At 42.4% G+C, this 20,051-nt stretch overlaps 1 protein-coding gene across 1 annotated transcript; it reads right to left on the bottom strand.

Annotated features, from left to right (window-relative positions):
* Positions 1-299: 299 nt before the first annotated feature.
* On the bottom strand, positions 300-14,962 carry prdm1a (PR domain containing 1a, with ZNF domain). The gene is given in 12 exon segments (XM_030750088.1): positions 300-2,560; positions 2,678-2,806; positions 2,980-4,061; positions 7,721-7,816; positions 7,819-7,873; positions 7,875-7,945; positions 7,948-7,972; positions 9,235-9,257; positions 9,260-9,311; positions 9,313-9,351; positions 11,318-11,647; positions 14,752-14,962. Coding segments are annotated over 12 exon segments (2,535 nt in total). The 5' UTR covers positions 14,779-14,962; the 3' UTR covers positions 300-1,954.
* Between the last annotated feature and the right edge of the window lie 5,089 nt (positions 14,963-20,051).

Raw genomic sequence — 20,051 nt, 5'->3', positions numbered from 1 at the left:
CATTAATGTACCTTCAAGATGTGATGAACTGTGATTGTATGAACCTTTGTTTGATGATTACATGAATGTGTCAGTTTTATGGTGGGTAAACAGCTATAACATGGGTATGGTAATACAATGATCAAAATATTCATATAAAGCTAAGTATTACCTTTTGCTACCTTTTGCCAGATTGTCTGTATAGTTCATATGATTATTTTTCCAAAACACAAGTAAAAAGAAAACACGGAGCCACATCATTTAGATTCAAACAGTGAAGATTTATATCATAATTTACACACTTTGACATTTTTGCTCATAAATAACTATGTAAACAGAATGTAAACAGAGACAGTTTTTAGGGGTATCTCCTCTGGAGTTAAAGCTCTGAACAAAGAAAGAGATACTTTGGTCAAACATTAGTTGGAGAGAAAGATAATGAGCCAAAGGAGAAAGCTACAGAGGTCAGGGTGTTGGCGCGTAACTGCTAACGAAAACCACAGATGCACGGTTTTAGTAACATTAAGTTGGATCTTAATGCCATTATGACCAGTATCAGAGATATTGTACAAAGTGTGAACGGTAAAAGCATCGGCACTAAAGATATAAAGTACGAGGGGGGGCAGTGCATCAAGGAAGGCCGAGGTGCTTCGATGTAGGCCATTTCGTTAACGAGATGGTGGACGGGCGGGGTTGAAGAAAGGGGCCATCGCTTCTCAACCAAAATAACAAATAACATTAACAACAACAAAATCAAAACATAAAGAAAACAAAAGACCACAGTTAAAGAGTGAACATTTCACCATATACACAAGATATATCTTCCCTTCTTCAGCATTTTGATTCCTCAAGTCCTTCTTCCTTATTTATGGTGTGCATTTGAAATGAAAGCCAAGTGTACTTTGGTATCTAGCGTCAAATGTGAATTCCTAAATGTGAGGATGTTCACATGTCTGTTGGGTGTTGACAGTGTTAAATAAAAAAGAAAAAAAAAAGAAAAAAAGAAAAACAAGTGGAGGGACAAGGGGATGGAGGTGGCTTCCCAGCCTCCTTATGTGCTACATGTTGAGTAGGCTGTGCCTCTCCTTTGGACCATGTGAGGAGCTGCACTCCAGTTCAATTTGGTTCTTCTTCAAGTAGCAAAAGAAAGCAAATAAATACAAAACTCCCATCTTCAGCTGTCCTTTTAAATGCAAACACACAGACACACACTCACCGCATCCACACTGAGGTAACTGTTGTGAAAAATATACAAAAAAAAAAAAAGCCCTTTTTGTTTAATTTAAATTAAGTAGGCATCAGGAAAGGGCATAGACATGTTAGAGAAGTTATTAAGCAGGGCTGAGTTACATCTCTTTCTAAATGAACAAATTTCTGTGCCACATGTTGGCAAGTCCTTTAAAACCTTTCAACCTGCTATATTGGTTTCTACGTTTAAATAGATAAAACCCTGAAGAACGGATGCCCCTGGTTCTATAAGTCAGAGCTCACAAGACAGATATATGCATAGGGAGATTGACTATCTACAGAGAAATGGCCACAGGGGAAAAAAAAAATATCAAAAATTAAACTTCACCCCATCAATGTAACCATCCCTTCCACATATTGCTTTTGAAGACGACAAACAAAACTAAAATAAATTAAGTAGATAACAACAAACTGATCAAAAAACAAGGACATCTGAAATTAGAAACAAAGTAGCACAAGAACAATAACAATAAAAGCATTATATTAATAACATTACAGGTAAATCCTGTGTAGATGATTGTCTCTAAGTATAATAAATGATGAAACCATTAAGTAGTCATGGGACAGTGTAGCCCTGAGTACGTGAGTCCCTGATAGGTTAAAACCCTGGAGTGGTCATGGTGTCACTACTCATGACAACCAGGTACATATATTTACAATTGTTGCTCCTGGCAACCCAGTCCACCATGCAGTCTTGGCTCTATGTCTCTCAGGTGCAGAAGGTCACTTAAGCATGATCCTCTGATTCCTGCTTGACAGTTACGTTGGCAGGAAGTGAGGGGATGGGACTGCTGTGCCGCATCTTGATGACCGACGTCTCATTTGGGGACTCATATGCACCATAGCCCGCAGACCGAAGCTCAGTGGTGCTGCTCTTATGGTGGGGATGGAAGTGGGGGGACTTAATGTCAGTCTCCCTCCACAGCATCCCCAAGACCTGCTTCTCCAACATGGCTTCCATTTCCACCCCTCCGTGCAGCTGCTCCAGTCGCTCGGCATGTTCGCTGACATCAAAGCGCTCAATTTCCTCATTGGCGCGGTGCACCTCCTCCAAGGCAACCTGGCTTGAAATAGCTGGACTTCCAGAGCTGGAGTTTGCCGCCAGGCAATAGCCCTTCAGGTGAAGTCGCAGGCTACACAGGTGGATGTAGTGGCGATGGCAGTGGGGGCATTTATGTGGACGCTCACGAGAGTGCAGGCGCTTGTGCAGCTTGAGGTGGACGAACTGGGTGAACTTAGCTGGGCAGAGTTTGCAGTGGTAGGGCTTTTCCCCTGAGTGGAGGCGAAGGTGAGTTTTCAGGTTGCTGGTGCTGCTGAAGCGTTTGTGACACACCTGGATGAGGAGCGGAAATTAAAGAATTGATGTCAGAAGCCTGTAGAAACCCACCAGTTAACTGACACATTTGTTCATTAATACACTGCCAGAGAAATCACCTTGATATTTTCTCACCTGACATTCATGTGGCTTCTCCCCAGTGTGGACCAAGTAGTGTTTCTGCAGGTGAGCCAGCTGAGTGAAGCCTTTGCTACAGGTTTGACATTTAAAAGGTCGCTCCCCACTGTGGACACGAAGATGAACCTGTATGACAGAAAAAAAAAAGCTTAGGTCTAGTCCAAAACTGAAGTCAAACCTTCTCTACAGACTAATGATAACACTGTAATTCTAAAAGTACACAGTACTAATGATCAGGCAGTAAATCATACAAGCAGACATGATGTTGAACGCCAAAAACACAAAAAGACAAAACTTACCTTCAGGTTTGACAGCTGTCCGAAGGTCTTGCTGCACACATTACACTCGTATTTGATTTTGCCATTCTGCTTCTTCAGAGGGTACGGCAGTGCCTTGTAGCCTGCTGAGCCTGCACCGCGCTTCACCTTAGTCAGGTTAATTGCTTCTTCATCGGGGCAATGCTCGCTGGTGTTGCCCAGCAGGGCTGAGGTAGGCTTAGTGGGCACCTGCTCACTGGGAGGTGCTGTACCTGCAGTCGGGGAGCCGCTGGAGGGAGCGTGGGCTGGTCCGTGTGGTTGAGAGTGCCCGGGATAAGGGTTGTGAGGCCCTGCTGTGTTTCTCAGAGAAGTAGCAGCTGAGAAGGCACTCCTGGGACCTGGAAGGAGGAAGTCTCTGCGGCCAGAGATGGAGGAGGGGTGCACAGGGTCAGGCATTAGGAAGCGTCTCCCTGTTTCAGAGGGCAGGAGGGGCATATGATGGGATAGGAGGAGGGGATACATCCTAGGAAAGATTCCTCCTACAGCAGGGATGCCACCACCAGGGACGGGATAGTGATGGGGCAAAAGGTAATGTGAGTAGGGCGTGCCTGGAGAGTAGAAGGGTGAGGAGAGAGGGGCAGATGGTGGGGAATAACCAGGATAGGGACCCAGTCCAGTGGGGTAGAATGAGGCAGAAGCTGGTGCTGCACCAGAGGGACTCCCATGAGGGGTGCTCTCTGGACTGCTCCTTGCTGACGGGCTAGGCGTGGCTGAAGACTGGTTGCTAGGGGAATGAGTTGATGGGTAAGCAAGATGGGCAGCTTTGTGACTAAGGAAGTCCTCAGAGATATGAGGGTGGGGCCTGAGAGGTGGGTAGAGGGCATGGGGGTACAGGGGACGATCAGGGCTGTCGGCACAGCGTGGGCGTGTGGGAAGTGGCCGACTGGGCTCCCTCTTTGTGGATGAGGAAGCTGAGGTGCTGCTGGTACCACGTAGAATGGAAAGGACGCTGTGTTCTTTCTTGGGTGGGGTGGGGGTCACTGCGACAGGGGATGGGCTAGATATTTCTTCCACATGCTCCTCACTGCTCACCTGCTGCTGCTTAACCTCCAAAAGAGACTGCTCTGAAGGGACACACAGAGAAAAAAAGAGGTTTGTCAAATCAAAAAAAGTCATAAAGTTCTCTTCAGCAGAGATATGTACAATGTTGTGTTAAGAAACACCATAAGTAACTCAGTGGGCCAATTAGGGTGACAGATTTGACGAATGAGTGCGGGGGGGTGGGGTTGGGGCCAAAAGATGGGAAGTGAGGCGTGACAGCTCCCTATAGGCATTGTGTGTGTGTGTGTGTGTGTGTGTGTGTGTGTGTGTGTGTGTGTGTGTGTGTGTGTGTGTGTCTATAAAATCAAGATAAAATCAAAATGGTGGCAGACCGACAGAGAGGGCTGATGGAAGGTTTCCTGCTATACTAAGAAAGAGCTTGGCCTCCACCTGCCCTCCGTAAGCACACATACACACCTACACCATGTGACAAGGTACACACACAGAGGCGCCTACAGACAAAGGCCTCTGTCTGATTTGTTGACTCTTCCACTTTTGGACAACACACACACACACACACACACACACACACTTGATCAAGCTCCTGCTCTCCTGATTTCCTGGCCACTCGCTATTGTTTCCGGGTCGAAGGTTAAATTAGAAAGCTTCCTCCTCAGTCACTCGCACCTACTGTCTTCTCAGCATGATGAAAGGGTGGATTAGGAGGAGAGTTCACTCACATACACTCTAAAAGCCCCGGGATGTCTGTTAGCAGCACATCTCGGCTGTTAAATTGCCACAGATGGGCTCTTAAAATGCCGCTGTCTATTACCTATAAGCTCATTTACAGCCCAGTCAACTTTTTACCACGAGGTCGCCCAGAGGGAAGCTCGTGAGTGCGTGCTTGTGTGTGTGTGTGTGTGTGTGTGTGATAGTGAGCATGTGTGAGAGAGAGATGGAGATTGTCAAAGTTAATCCTAAGTGCCAGCACTGGTGAAATTTGCTCAACTCCTCCTGATTCAGCCCCTCACTTAGTGATACACACACAGTCAGTGACCCTTTTGTCAGTGGTATAGCGACAGTGTGTAAACATTGAGGTTATCAGTTAGCCTTCCTCCTCCTTCTCTTCCTCCTCCCGCCATCCCTCTTCTGAAAAACAAACAGGGCAGCCATCTTGGAGATATCAATCTGTCAACACGGCCCTTCTGCCAGGAAGTTCAAGTAGTCAACAGAGGGGGTAGGAGGTGCAACTCTACCTCCCCCATTCCCTCCTCCGCCTTCTTTCTAGTCTTTTTAAGTGGCAAATATATCAGCACGATTGGCTGACACACTGTCACACATACACATACACACACACAGATGTGCAGTAAGCTTGCATGTGTTTGAGATGAAAAGGGTGGCTGTAAATGTGGTGGCATGTCACGCTCCTCACTGTGTATGTGTGTATATGTGGGAAGAGAGAGTGTCTTTGAAAATAACACGCGCGCGCACACGCACACACACACACACACACGGATGACAGGTGCTCTCCAGTGCTAACATTTCAAGAACACAAAGGACAGAGACAAAAAAAAAGTGTAAGAGAAAAAGGAGAAAGTGAGGGAGTAAGACTGTGGTGCATGCTCACTCATTCTGCTCACACACTTAAACACACACATATGTCTGGTTTTGCTATGACTGAGCTACAAAGAGCTAAAACCAGAAAGAAAAATATGATACAGACAACTGTCTCCATCGCACTCCTCGGGAATATAAAACAGAACGTCGCTCGGTTTGGAGGCACTATAATATAGTTACTTGTGTCTCCTTAAGGACACAAGTAACATTTTTACAAAGGGCCGAACAAAAATCTCATGAGAATCTAGTGGGCGTTATCAGAGATTTAAATTTTGCAGGTCAGACTAATTTCTCTAAAAATGAAGCTGTTTGAAAGCCAAAATAATCTAGTGGGAGGGTTACCAAATTGTTGAAAATAAAGTAACCAAGTTAATTATCTATTACGATGGTTATCTGAAGCAAACACACTCTCCGACACTTTTAATGGATTTACTTGGGGCTCATGCATTTGTATAAGTGATGCATCCACTTATTCAAACGGCAAATCAGTCAAAACAACATTCATTTATAGCACTCGATCCCGCTGATAAAGAAACATCATAGACTAACAAGAAAACAAGGACAATTTGATGGTGTGTGGCATGTCTGTTAAAGACCCATCAGAGCAGCTTCCTCTTCTTTTACCTTTTGCCCTTTTAATGGGGTTTCAGTTTAACGTTACTTAGTCAGAAAGATTGTGGTCTTTCTTGGTTTTACTCAACCAATGACATTATTTCTGACTTCGTTTGTAAAGCTTAACTGTAGTGGGCAACACCAACAGTCAAATGTTTTACTCATTTTAGGAATGGAAGCTCATCAGACCAAAAAAAGAAAAAAAAAAAAAAGAAAAGAAAAGGAAAAAAGAAACGGTCTAGAAACTTCATGCGTTATAGCTCTGAGAGAAAAATGGAGTCAAATGAAACAACAGTTTCTGCTGTGGGTAAATATAAGTACTCAAGTCACTGGTAGGTCAACAAAGCCTGTGGGGCTTAAACTGACAGGGGAACCTAATTAAAGGCAACACTTCTACTGTATACACACTGAGTTGCGGTGGGGAGGGGAGACAGGCAAAAGGATCGTGGGTACCTCCTGCCTCTGTGCCCCAGGTCATGCGCATTTTTCCCTGGGCAGTGGAGTCATTCTGGCTGCGTGTGCTGGTTCCTCTGCCAGCTTAACACTACTATTAGCCTGCAGTCACACCTGGAAACCACTCAGCTCCCACTCTCTCCCTTTGTTTTCTTCTCAGCTCGCTCTCCCTTTGATCAGCTCAACTAAAGTGGGTAAGTGTAGTTATTCAGCTGTGTTTAAAAGTGGAGATTTAAGTTTTTATTGGTTAGAATGATCAGTTAAATGCTATCAGTATAAAATAAAGTACAAATATTTCAGAACTTTTTTTTTTTTAAAGATTAATGCTTGTTAGTGTGCATTCTGTATGTACCTTTGTGAGAGCGCAGAAAAGGTCACCGAAAGCACGCAGTCGAGCAAACACACTCTCCAACCCTTTTGCAGAGGTTGAGCAAAGGCTGCGTGCGTGCACGTGTGTGCACGTGTGTGTGCTTTTATGTTAAAAGTGGGTCTTTAAGCGTGTAAGACTGTGGCATTAGGGGCCGTATCCCCTGTCTGTGTAATTAGACTGTCACTGGCACACACACACACACGCACACACACGCACACACACACACACACACACACACACAGACACACAAAAATACAACGATGGCACTGACAGAGATGAAAGGTTGTGCTCTTGTACTTTTGAGTGTGTGTATGTGTGTGAGAGATAATGACAGGCTAACGTTCAGAGAGGAAGGAGACACAGCTATACTCAAAAACACTGTTAGGCTTTAAGAGCGGCGACAGGACACAGTCAAGACAAACACACCTACACTGACTATTGATTCTATGCTTTTTTATGTGAGGTGGACAGTGCATCAGGCAAGTATTAATACATCCTGTTCTTTAACAGTAAATGTGTGCTGCTGTCAGTTTAAACCACAGGAGCTGGCTTATGATGTCAGATCACAAACTATATTTAACTTTAGCAAGAAAAAAAGATTATTAATGATTAATCTTCCAGTGAATGTTACTCTTTCTCCCCATGAACCTTGTGGTTTTTTTAAAAAAAGTTCAAATCACAAGAACTTACTCAGTTTCTGCATCATCAGCTCCCCAGACGGTGGGTAGTGCAGGCGTCGGGCAAAGTCGTGGCAGTACCAGACAAGCAGCTCAGCACCGGCTGGACGGGCTTCACAGTGTAGAAGTAAATCTCCATGCCATTCTGAATTGCTGCCAGGTTCTGCCTCTGCTGCTGAGTGGGCCGGGTTCACATACCGCATCCAGTTGGAGCGAGTCTCATCCAGGCCATCAACAAGTGATGAAACTCCCCATCCACATAGATCTGAAAAGAGAGACAAAAAAAATTATTGTGAGTTGATTTGCCTGAATGTAAGATTACACTGAAGTTAACTAAACAACACTAAAGTTAACTGAACAGAAAAAAGGTGAGAACAATATAAATGTCATGTCTTCTTTCCTTTTTTTTTAATGCTCATTCAGTCGGTTTTATGAGCAGAAACAAAGAAGTGACATGCAACCCCCCCCCCCCCCCCCCCCCCCCCCCCCCCCCCCAACCCCCCCGCCTCCATCTAATTACTATGCTGGCAAATTGTCAAACTAATTACAAGTGAATAAACAGGTCAGTAATTTTAAGTGGCTAACAAAATAAATATCTAAATAAGCTACAGTCCTCTTAATTTATGTCTAAGTAAGTAATGAACTAGCAAAATAAAGAAAGAAATCAAACAACTGACTAAACAGCCAGTAAAGAAGCAATTATCAACGCTATCTCAAATAGAAATAAACTAAATAAAAAACTGCATATTTGTCTATAATAGTATACTTGACTATAGTAATAAAAAATTCTGTGTGGCAAATAATTATCATATATGAGAGAAGCAGACACTATATTCAGCCAGATTATTTATAACTGCATCACATCAGTGCATCTTAATTCTTTTCTTTCCTCTTTGTTAAAGGTTTTACTCCTTACCATTTCCCTCGCTTCACTTTCATCTCCTTCAGCCAGAAGAACAGACAGTGACAGACAGAGCGTGGTGAGGAGGAGGAGATCCTCTTTTATATTGAAAAGGGAAAGGAAAGACCAACTCATTTTCTACCTCTCCTCCCCCTTTCTCTCTCTCTCTGTGTCTCTCTTTCTCTATCTTAATCTCTCGTTTCTCTTGGCCTGGTGTGTATGTGCGAAAGTGAGACACGAACATGAATGGAACACCTTTTCTGGTTGTAGTGGTTACGTTCACACATGCACACATCACACACTGCGTAGGCAGTGGTCAGGTTAGCTGGTTTTGTGAGTGTGTGGAGTCACGCTGTCAGTTACTGGTAGTGATGGAGCGTCTTCTGGTGAACAGTGTGTCAGTGTGTGCGGACTTACAGGAACGACAGTGTGACATGCTATTGTATAAGCTGACATCACATCCTCATCTCCGTTCCTCGTACACAGACAGAGAGAAAACAGTAAACCCAATTTCCTGTTCGGTGACTGACTATAGAGGCGCGTGACATCACAGGAAGGGGGTCTCTCCGGCTTCTGAGGAAGTGTGTGTTTCTGCTTTTGTGTGTGTTTTGAACGTCTGCACTCACCCTCCAAAAGTATTTGCGGTTGGATCTTTGGGGACGCTGTCAGCCGATAGATCTCGCCACCAGGGACCGAAGCGAGTTTCCTTTGGGGATGTACTCCCTGCTGCACACGCCGAGCACCTGCATGATGACACACACATACAGACAAGTTGGAAAAAATGGCTGAACACGGTATTTGACATGGCTTGCCTGCATGTATGTCTGAAGAATTCAGGGTACTTGGGTGTATTGATATGTGTTCTAATAATTGCATCCATCTGTGATACATATCATTAAGTCTCATTTCAAATACAGACTCAGACACACAGTGTCAACCAACTGTCAACGGAGACAATGATTAATGAACCAGCTCCACACTTGAGTTCACGGCTGAAGACAAAATCTCTTCCTTCGAATCCCTCTGTCTTATCTCTCTTCTTACCCTCCACAGATTGCCACATCAAACCAAAACCACTGCCACTTCACATGCTTCAAGGGGAAACATCCAGATACTCAAAAGAAAAAAAAAAACAATAACTTTGTTTCTCTTTTTAGTCTCTCTCTCTCTCTCTCTCTCTCTTCTGATTCAATCAAAGAGCAAGGGGCTAGAAGAGAAGAAGAGGAAGAAGAGAAAAGCGAGGGATTATGTGATGACTAGACGTTTGGCTCCAGCCATGGATGGCGGAGAAGCACACGCACACACATTTTCTTCATGCTTAGCCCACACAACCAGAGTCTTCCCAAACCCCCCCCCTTGTTCCCTGGTGACATGGGAAATCCCCATTTTCCCTCTTTCCCTCAAAAGCACCAGACATGAAAATGTTTAGCATGGTGTTCACTTGTGAATTTTTTTTTTTTTATTAACAGGCTTTACAATGCTCTCCCTCTTTCTTTGAACAGAGCATGGCCTTCTTTGATCACCAGTAAATGCAGTCCTCAGCCTTTCCCTTTTTCCTCTCTCAGATCCATTAAATATTATCTGATAGAATATCAGCTTGTAAACAGATTGCACTCAGCGCTTTCTTTCTCTCTCTCTGCTTCTTTCTTCAGCTTCCCACTGATAAGCTCCTGATGAAAAAATCTATGCGATCCACACAGCATTACCCAGGAACCTCACAAAGTACCAAATTGATATCCTCTGACCTACAGTAATGCATCTTTTTTTTTTTTTTTTTTTATTTCAGGGCAAAATACCTCAAACACAGCATGGAAGTACTGTGGCTTTTCTACTTGTGAAAATCTATTAAGTGGAAATCAGTTGTTTTTTTAAACATTGTTTATTTGTGCTCTTAGACTTAAAGTCATTATTAAACGCTGATCATTCTCAATGTTTTGATTTTTAACCTTTGAAAGCTCTCTCATCACAGTAAGAGTCATGGTGGTTCTGTGCATTATCTCCCTGCTATCAAGTTTCAACCTTTGCCTGTTGACATTTTGCTTTGCCACCTCCAGTTTGATCAGTGAGAAAAGCCGTTTTCCCTTCAGACTCATCTAAAATTCATGCTGTGGGTGATTGTGAGTTAAGAAATATCTACAGGACAGGAAATCTGATCAGAGCTCAAATCAGACTCTGATACTTTGTCCTTCAGCGGCTTTAAGATGAGCAGACCGAAACAGTTTGACGCACTGTGTTGGATGAGAGGCTGGATGGTGCCCTCTGCCTGCTTGGATCGGTATTTCAAGTGATTTAATGACTTGAAGCAATTTGAGACAAAACACACGGCTGTGTGTGATCATCGTGTTTTTCAGATGATACAAGCCTTTTCGTAGATGGATGCAAGTGGATAAAACAGCACTGTAAGTTAATTCTGTTTCTGATTGTTTCACACACACACACACCCACGCACCACACACATGCCCTGTGTGCATGAATTTTTATGAGACATGACCCCTTCTTCATTACATGACCCACGTCTGACTCATGTTTGTGTGTACGTACAGATGCCTTTCTCTGCCTGAATTTTAATGAAAAATTCTGGCTGGACAGAAAGTTTGTCTGCCTGCCACCGTGTGCCTATATCTGTGTATGTGTGTGTGTGAGAGAGTGTGTATGAGTGTGTGTGTGTGTGTGTGTGTGAGAGAGTGTGTGTATGAGAGAGAGTCTGACCTCTTTGCTGCCAGCCAGGTGTTTGAAGGCTAAGTTACGGGGGAGTGAAGCCTCGGCTCTAGTCGTCGACATCATCATGGCATCACCGTCTGGGCCCGCCTCCCATGCCGTGTCTTTGACGATATATGTGCACTTCTCCTCAAACTCTGCCTCCATCCATTGTGTCATGTCTGCTTCCTCCATCTCTATGTCGGTATCTGTCATCGTGCCCGCTCCACCTGAGCCTGGGCTGGTGGCAGAGGAAGCCATCTTAGTGCCATGGTGCGTGCCGTTCTGCTCCATGGTGTGCGCCCCCTCACTGGTCAACATGGCCGAGCTATGAGAGGTCGCCTGGTTGGGAGACACAGACCGGGAAAGGCAAAATAAGCTTATATCTGATTGCTTTTATTTAAATATTTCCACTTATAAAAACTCAGAAAGTGAAAAAGTTGGTGAAGAAATATTAAATGCAAAGAGTAGATGCAAAAAAATGAAAAAAGTATAAGGAAGCAGGAGAAAGAAAGGAGAGTCAATAGAAGAAAGAAACTAGATGAATAGAGACAGCAAAAAAAGAAAGGAGGAAGGGACAACATGAGGCAAGAAAAAGAAAGTTGAAGAGAAAGAAAAAAGAGCAAGCAAGAAAAGAGAAAGTAGAGAATGGGAGTGGTGGGAAAAAAATACCACAAGGAGATACGGGAGGAAATGATAAGAAAGAGGAAAGAGAAAAAAAAAGGATTGAAATGATGTAAGATAAAAAAATGAAAGAAGAGATGAGGAAAGACAAAGAGGAAAGGAAGAGATGTGATTATTATGTGTGGTGATTCAATGAGAAAGGAGGGGGTCTGACTAATGCTACAGTCACACACACACATATATAGACGTGCATGCACGCGTGTGCGCACACACACACACACACACACGCACGTTATGGAACAGACAGGAAACTGCTTGTCTTGTCAACTATTTAGACTAAATGTTTACTAATTTGGGAAACAATTAGAGGGATAAATCCCACAATTCCAGTCTTCATTTGCTGATCACGATTCCAGCAAAAACCAGGTCATTTTAACAAATGTCATTTGTCAAATAAAAATCCTAACCCAGCGCTGTAATAGTTTTCATTTTAATGTTATGCAGTTATTTGACTATGGTCAAAGTCATGCGATTAACCTGAAATGACCCGTCTTGTCTTGCTGGTGTTTGCTTAATTGTTATTGGATCTGACTAATGTTTCATTTATCACTCTCTTTTCTTAAATCTTGAAAGCCACAAGGTGAAATTGAACATGACTCAGGCTGAGATGAGAGCCAGTGATCAAGTGCGGTAATGAAAAGTGGCTGATGAACAGGAACTCGACTTGTGTCTCACGCACAGTGATAAAATCTGATTATGGAAATCCTTAACTATATAAAGAACTATGTGTATTTTTTTTTTTTTTTTTTTTTTAAATTTATGGTTTTTAATTTGTGAAATTTTCCCCTTTCCAAGAGAGCAAGGTTAGAATAATTTCTACATCTGATCATTAAATCTACCACTGCTCAGTCTAGACAAACTTTCCAAGTGACTTCTTTCTTTTCCTGAAAAAAAAAGTTTTCACGTTTTCTTCCTTTTGCTCAGTATTACACAGAAATACAATGACAATGCAACTTTGAGTTTAACTCATATACGTAAGAAATTTTGAGTTTGGTGGATAATGTGGTAAATTTACTCAGATTATGTGAAGCTAATATCTCCCGTATTTCCTCCCTCTTCATCCCCCCTCCTCCATGTCTCTCCCTGGGGTTGAAGACAGAGGAAGGAAATGCTGTCTGTGTCTGAATGAAGCTAAAATTGGAAGCAGAGTGGCATTGCAGCGGAACCGGCAAATCATCCCAACTCCCAGCGTGTGTGTGTGTGTGTGTGTGTGCACGCTTGAGTGTTTGTACGTAATGTTGGTAATGGACGGGGGAGTGATGAGGAAGGGAGCGTCAAAACTTTTTCCATTTGGGGGGCCACAGCAGCGCAAACAAAACTTCAAACGTGATCCCACCCAAGACAATCCCACACACACACAGACAGGCAGATATCCACAAAGGGACAAACATGCTGCTTGTCCCACGCAGAGGAGCGGAAAGCAGCAGATCTTCAGTGACCACACTCAGGTCTGCAAATTCTTCTGAAGCCACAAGAAGGAACTTTTTCTCTGAACAGCAGCACACAGAGAATGAAGTGACACATGAACATAAACTCGGGATACCTCTAGATACTGAAGTGGAGTTATTTGAAAAACTAAGAATTATATTTTTAGAAGACAAATTTTGGCTTCATATCAGTGGTTCAGTGGTCATTTTTAGTTTTTTCTTTCAGCCCGTGCAAACGACACACCTGACTTTCCAGTTCTAGACTTACGAGAAAAAGCAGTCTCCAAAACCTGAATCATAAATAGTCTACATCCTGAACGTAACAGCTCGACTTGCCAGGCTGGATGAAACCAAATCACCAAAATTATATTCAAGTCCTGTAAAACCATAAAATCTAACATTTGACTCGCAAAAACAGGAAAATTCCAGTGAGAAAGCACGATTTTTCCCAGCTAGCAGCTGGACTTTTCACCACAGAGAACACACCAGGGGATCGACAGGTTCTACCCAATTTGTCATTTAAATTAAGAGTACTTAAAAATGATCAGTTATGAAAATACAATATTTCAGCTCTTGGCAGAACTCAGAATCTTGTTTGCATAACAGCTGCAACATCGAAAACTAATAGTGAAACCAAGAAACAAGAAACAATTCACTGTTTGCAAATATAAAGCAACTGAAAAATATAAAGTTAAGTTTGCGATACAGCCAGAAGATTTCAAATTAAAGTGCAATCAAAAAGATCAACATTAAATTTCTCTGAACTCCTAAAAAATAGAAATGAGGAATCACGCTGAGACTCTGTTTGAAATTCATGTGAGGGGAAAAAGTCTCAGTGATGTGAGGACACTACACTTACAACAAAAATCATATGTTCCCATGAACAATGATTAATTTGTTAAAGTATGTAGAAATAAAGGCTTAAATCTCTGAGCTGCTAAACAAACACTGCGGTACCTCAGTGTTTCAAACTAGTACAAACATGTGCAGCAGCAGCTCTTCAGCAGCATTTTAAGAAATATCGTATCTTATCAGAAAAATCAAGTCACGCTGACAACCTCAAATTTCAAATTAAAAGTGTACAAAACTGTTCGGAAACAAATGGCCAATAATGAGATTAAAATGAGCTTAAAAGTAATTTCAACTGGATTCATGATTTTTAAAAAAAACCAAAAACTTAATCATAAAGTTTTATTTTAATCTTTCTAAAACAAACAAGTCCAAAAGAAAAAATTTAAACTTCAAAAACAACCAAATAATAATAATAAAAGGTTATCTGTTCTTCTCTGTTTTTAGTAAAAATTCAAAGCATGCCAAAAGTTGCTCCATACTTACTGTATAACTTTGGTCCCATCCACACATAGGGACGACCAGTCAGATCCTCTCTCCCTATATGAGTGCGAGGATAGCGTGTGTGTGTGGGACAGGTGCAGTAGTTCTCCCTTCCTTCTGTCCTTCCAGCTCCGGGTGCTGATATCCACACTGGTGTGATTATATGTGTGTGTGCACCGAAATGTGTATATGTGCCAGAGTGTGTGTGCTCCACTTCGTGTCCTGTTTTCAAGTGTCTGACAAAATCAACATTTCTCTCTACTAAGCCTCTCTCTCCATGTAAGCCACTCCTTAGCCCCTCCTCTTTGCTCCACCCCCCCAGTCTCTCCTCCTCTAACGCACCCACCCACCCACACACACACACACACACACACACAAACTTTTCTTTGGAAGGAAGCAGCAGCAGGCGCTTTCACCTGAGGCCATAAGCTATGCACACGGAGACACAGACGTACACACAACACTGAAAACCCAGCCTTTTTTTTTTTTTGTTGTTGTTGCAGTGATTATGATTATGTGTGAATGTGAGTATGTTTGTGTGTTTGGCAGTGTGCGTGTGTCTGTGAGTCTGTCCATTTGCAGCATTTAAAGAGTAAACAACAACAACATATGCATATGTGAGTCTGTGCATTTGTGTGTGTGTGTGTGTGTGTGTGTGTTTGTTGGGGGAGGAAACTTTGAGTCACTGTCACAGGATGTCCCTCTCTTCCTCAACAAAACACACACACACACACACACACACACACACACACACACACACCCACACCACACACACACACACTGTGTATACCTCTAGGGGGCAGGACTGATTTGCTCTTTCTACTTTTGCAAAAGAACTTTAAAGTACTCTCTCTCTCTCTCTTTTATTGTCTCTCAGCCTTTCTCTGTTACTCTGTATCTTTTCTTTCAAATAACTCACTCCCTTCTCCATGCACTTCTCCCAATTTGTCCCTCTTCTATTTTCTCTCCTTTTAAAGTGACTTAATTTCAGTTTTTAATATAAAATTCACTTTGCCTTACTGGCTCACATGTGAAGGCTGCAGGGGAGAAACACAAAGCATAAAGAGAAAAAAAAAAAAGAATAAACAAAAGCAATTACAGCTGGTTTAATTTAATGACCAAGTTTGAGCTGAATCCAATGTATTTCTATTTTCGGGGAGTCAAAACTTATTCACTGGCCATTCTAAAAGAGGGGACCCTAGTGGCCCCTTCGCTAGTAAAGACCATTGCATAATTCTGCAAGAGATTTGACTATGAAGACAGATTATTATTATGGCATATAAAAGAAATTTTGCAGTTACATTTAATGAAAAAAAATTAAGCTGGCACACAGTCATCTCTATAAACAGATATCGGCATATGAATCTGCATAACTGGTCTGCAACTGACAAGTACCAGCTTTTGCCACTGGAAGTCGAGCAGACTCTGGTTGCAAAGGGAATTTGCCTTTCTGTAATCCTGAAATTAACAGCTACTCTCTAACAGCGACTTGACTTTTTAATTAAATATACAGTCCTAAACAATAAGTGGATGACATAACAGGAAATCCTTGCCCTTCTGGGTTGACTGGAAGCACCAAATTATTGGTCTTTGTTTCCAGACGTTTAGTCATCAGACAATAGCTGATAGAGTGAATCTACGGTGGCACTGGGTGTAGATTACAAAAGAGAACTTGTTAGAACGATTGCCTCTTTGCAGGATTTCCATGTAAGATATTTAGGAACTTTGAGGCCATCAAGCAGCATCCACCTGGGCTGAAAAAATTAAGCCAACATGAAGTGCCAAAAAAGCTGCAGTTTCTCTAACAGCCACTTAAGGCTGGCTCCAAAACAGAGTTGGTCCCTAAAGACTCGCATCTTAAAATTCCTAATTTTACAGCATTGTGTCTAAAGCCTGTTACAAAAATGGTGTCAGCCACCACGGATAGTCGACAGGTATCTGAACCCATGCAGCTGTAGCCAGTGGGTGTCTGCTAGGCCTCACCTTTGCTGCCTCTCGACCATGTTTGTGGTGTTGGTGTTTTTTGGACTGTTTATGAATGGAATTAATTACATAACTGTGGCAAAACATTAAAAGTTGATCCTTTTAAATGAATGGTCCAAAACCAATGGGTGATATTACCATGGCCATGCCTGCATCTTTTACACAGTCTACAGGTGCGATAATGGCTTTCACTCGGTTCTCTCTTTATATTCATTTTGTGTAATCTATTCACTACTTTCTTCCTCTTTCTTCTTTCTATATATCCCTTTCTCATCTATCAGTTCAGTGTCATGCATAAAATAATGCGCAGCTCTCCCTCATTCAGCCTGTTATAACAAAAGCTCGCTCTCTTACTAACACTGGAAATTCCCATCTAATTGTCCCCCGACTCCCTCAATTTACCTCCTACTCATTCGCCTCCCTCCTCTCCCCCTTCTCTCCTCATTCCCTTTGATTTCCACATTGTATTTACAAAAATGATTTTCCACACTGACCTCTAACTCTAGATTTTCCATCACTTTTTCCCTTTTTAAAGCCTCGGTTCCTCTCAGGATATTCACGTTTTCTTGCTGAAGTTCCAGAGATCCAAAGTTTTTTTCAATGAGATAATATTTTTATTTATAACTAATAATATTTATTAGTATATTAGAACTTGGCAATAGAATTTTAAAAAATATGCAGAAAGAGTGAGAATTTTTTTAAAATTAGAAATTGATAATGAAATAGAGGAATGGGGGAAAAAAGTTCGTTATTATATCTGATTTTGTTTTTGTGTAAATGAGGAATTCTTCATTCATACTATCCATTTTTGGGGCTTATGAACTTGATGCTTCTGTCCTCCAACAGACTGAAATCAAACTGAAAGAAACCGAGTATGTGTACATGATATGAGTGTCGGTCTGACAATCATCAGTATCGGCCTTCAGTGAGCTAAATGAGCTTCCTTCTGTTTGTGTGTGTGTGTGTTTTCTCTAATGAAGAACGATGATCAGGAAAAGAAAACAAGCAACAGGAAAAGACGAGGGGAGAGAGAGAGAGAGAGGAGACAGACAGACATCGGACCTCTCTCTCCCTGTCTCTGGTGACAGAGGGTCTGACCACATCACTCGCTGCCTACTGCTTCCTGCCAACGGACGACCCCGACATACACACACATACACATACGTACACACACACACACACAGCTGCAAATCTGTCCCACAGCTGTCGGACATTTTGATTCTTTACAACCAAGCAATTCCTCCCTGTGCAAAACAAGCAGCGAGAGGAAGAGAGAGACAGAGCAGTTGAGGGTCAGAGAAAGCTTGAGAGAAAGAGATATTAAAAAGCTATGCAATAATTGTTAACGTGTGTTGCGATGTGGCAAAAGTTACATTTTGGCAAAACATTTAAAAGTTGACTCATAATCTGACTTTTTCTTGTAACAAACCTATTTTTTTTTGCCATGTTCATTACTTGAAAGCTCATGAGATCAAGTCAGGTTACCTGCTGCTATGTTTCTCTCAAGCATCACTGATGTGACCAATCATGGAAAAGTCAGACATTCATAACTACCCTCACAGGGCTTCAAAGATGACCATGGACAGAGTGAGTGATATTTGGTGGTGTACTCCTTTAGTTTGCATTGTCAAAAAATTTACGATATGACTAGGAAAGTTAGGACAAAAAGAGAACTACTGCCTACCTAGAACCTATTTTGAAGCAGCAGCTGCAAAATCACTGCAAACTAGTAGTAATATGGCAGAAGACACACATTCACATAAAAATGATTATTATGTTTGCCTTTCCTCTTGCCAAACCCATCTTTAAGTTCCTTTCACACTCTTTGTGAGGGGGGTGATGGCATTCATATAGCTCTGGGTTATCTGAAGTTAGTGGGGTGGAGTGTCTGAAGTCACATTGAATTTTTTTGTTTCCACAGCATGCATACCTGCAGGACACAGAGACGAGAGACAAAAGAGGGCCCAAAGACCTCCTGGGTCTCTGTTAGTTTAACAGAGGGCCTCTATCACAGCCATGCTCACACATACAGTAGTTTGACTGCGCACATACTCTCCTCTTACATAAACTTTCTACTCTGCATGGGATTTAAAATCAATGACTTTTCTTCAATCTGTGAGAGGTTTTCAAAACACAAGTACATGGAGGAGAGGAGTGGAGAGAGAGACAAAGAGAAAGATGGATTTCAGGGGTTACATGTGGGATTAACACCTCACATTCCTCTGAGCAAACCACAACCTGTCTGACTTTGTTTATCCACTTAGAGCAGTCAAGATCTGCTACTTTACACACTCTATGGGCAAAAGTATGTGGACACCCAAACATGTATCTTTTAGGAAGGATTTGCTTCCATGCCCAAAACTTATGTGAAGAGATAAGGGTGCCGTTTACACGACACCGTTTTCATTTTGAAACGGCGTCATTTTGATGCATTTTGGCCTTGCGTTTACACGAGAACTGTGTCGTTTTGATGCGTTTCGCCCTTCCGTTTACACGACAGTGAAAACGATGTGTTTCGGAAACGGGTCCAGAGTGGAGCATTTCAGAAACGCACCGGCTTGCGTTCTCGTATAAACACTTGAAACGGGTGACTCGCACATGCGCACTATGGTTGCGACGGCCACAGTTTTTCGCGCATGCGCAAATTGATAACAGTACTCGCGGATTCACGAGTGCTTCGTATGCTTTTCTTGTGTTTTATTACCGTTTTGTATGCAGCGTTGTGTGCACCAGCGATCCAGCCTCATCGTCAGTCCACACAAAACCTCTCACATTGGCCGTTTTGTAAGTAATGAACACTTGCCGTGCTACTACTGTTCACTCCACGCATGCGTGTTTTGCGTAAACAACTTTGCAAAGAGAAAACCAATGCCACTTGTGGCCTGGCATGGGAACTACAATCGTTTTCAATCGTTTCATGTGTCATCGTGTAAACACAGATCGTTTTAGAAACGCTATTGTGTAAACGGAAGGCTGAAAGCGCATCAAAACGACACCGTTTCCACTGGAAATGGCATCGTGTAAACGGGGCCAAGGTCTCAGTAGTGGTTTAAGGTTTAATTCATAGAAAAGGTACTGGAAAGTATTGGGCTCAATTAGACTCACACTACATTTTCAAAAACTTTGGTTACATCTTTAGAAAGATGTAAATGTTGCAATTCTTTTTCAGCTTCCAGTGTGACCTCAGAGAGAAGACGAGGATCGGACATAAATCAGTGGCAACAGTTTAAATTTGTGTGATTTCACAGAGATCCTTGAAAATGCTTTATCTCCAAATTCTGAAAGACGAACCTCTCCGGTGGAGGCAACCACCTGATGAA

This window comes from Archocentrus centrarchus, chromosome 16 (genome assembly GCF_007364275.1).
Source record: "Archocentrus centrarchus isolate MPI-CPG fArcCen1 chromosome 16, fArcCen1, whole genome shotgun sequence".
Lineage (NCBI taxonomy): Eukaryota > Metazoa > Chordata > Actinopteri > Cichliformes > Cichlidae > Archocentrus > Archocentrus centrarchus.
This window is presented reverse-complemented; position numbering and strand designations above follow the sequence as displayed.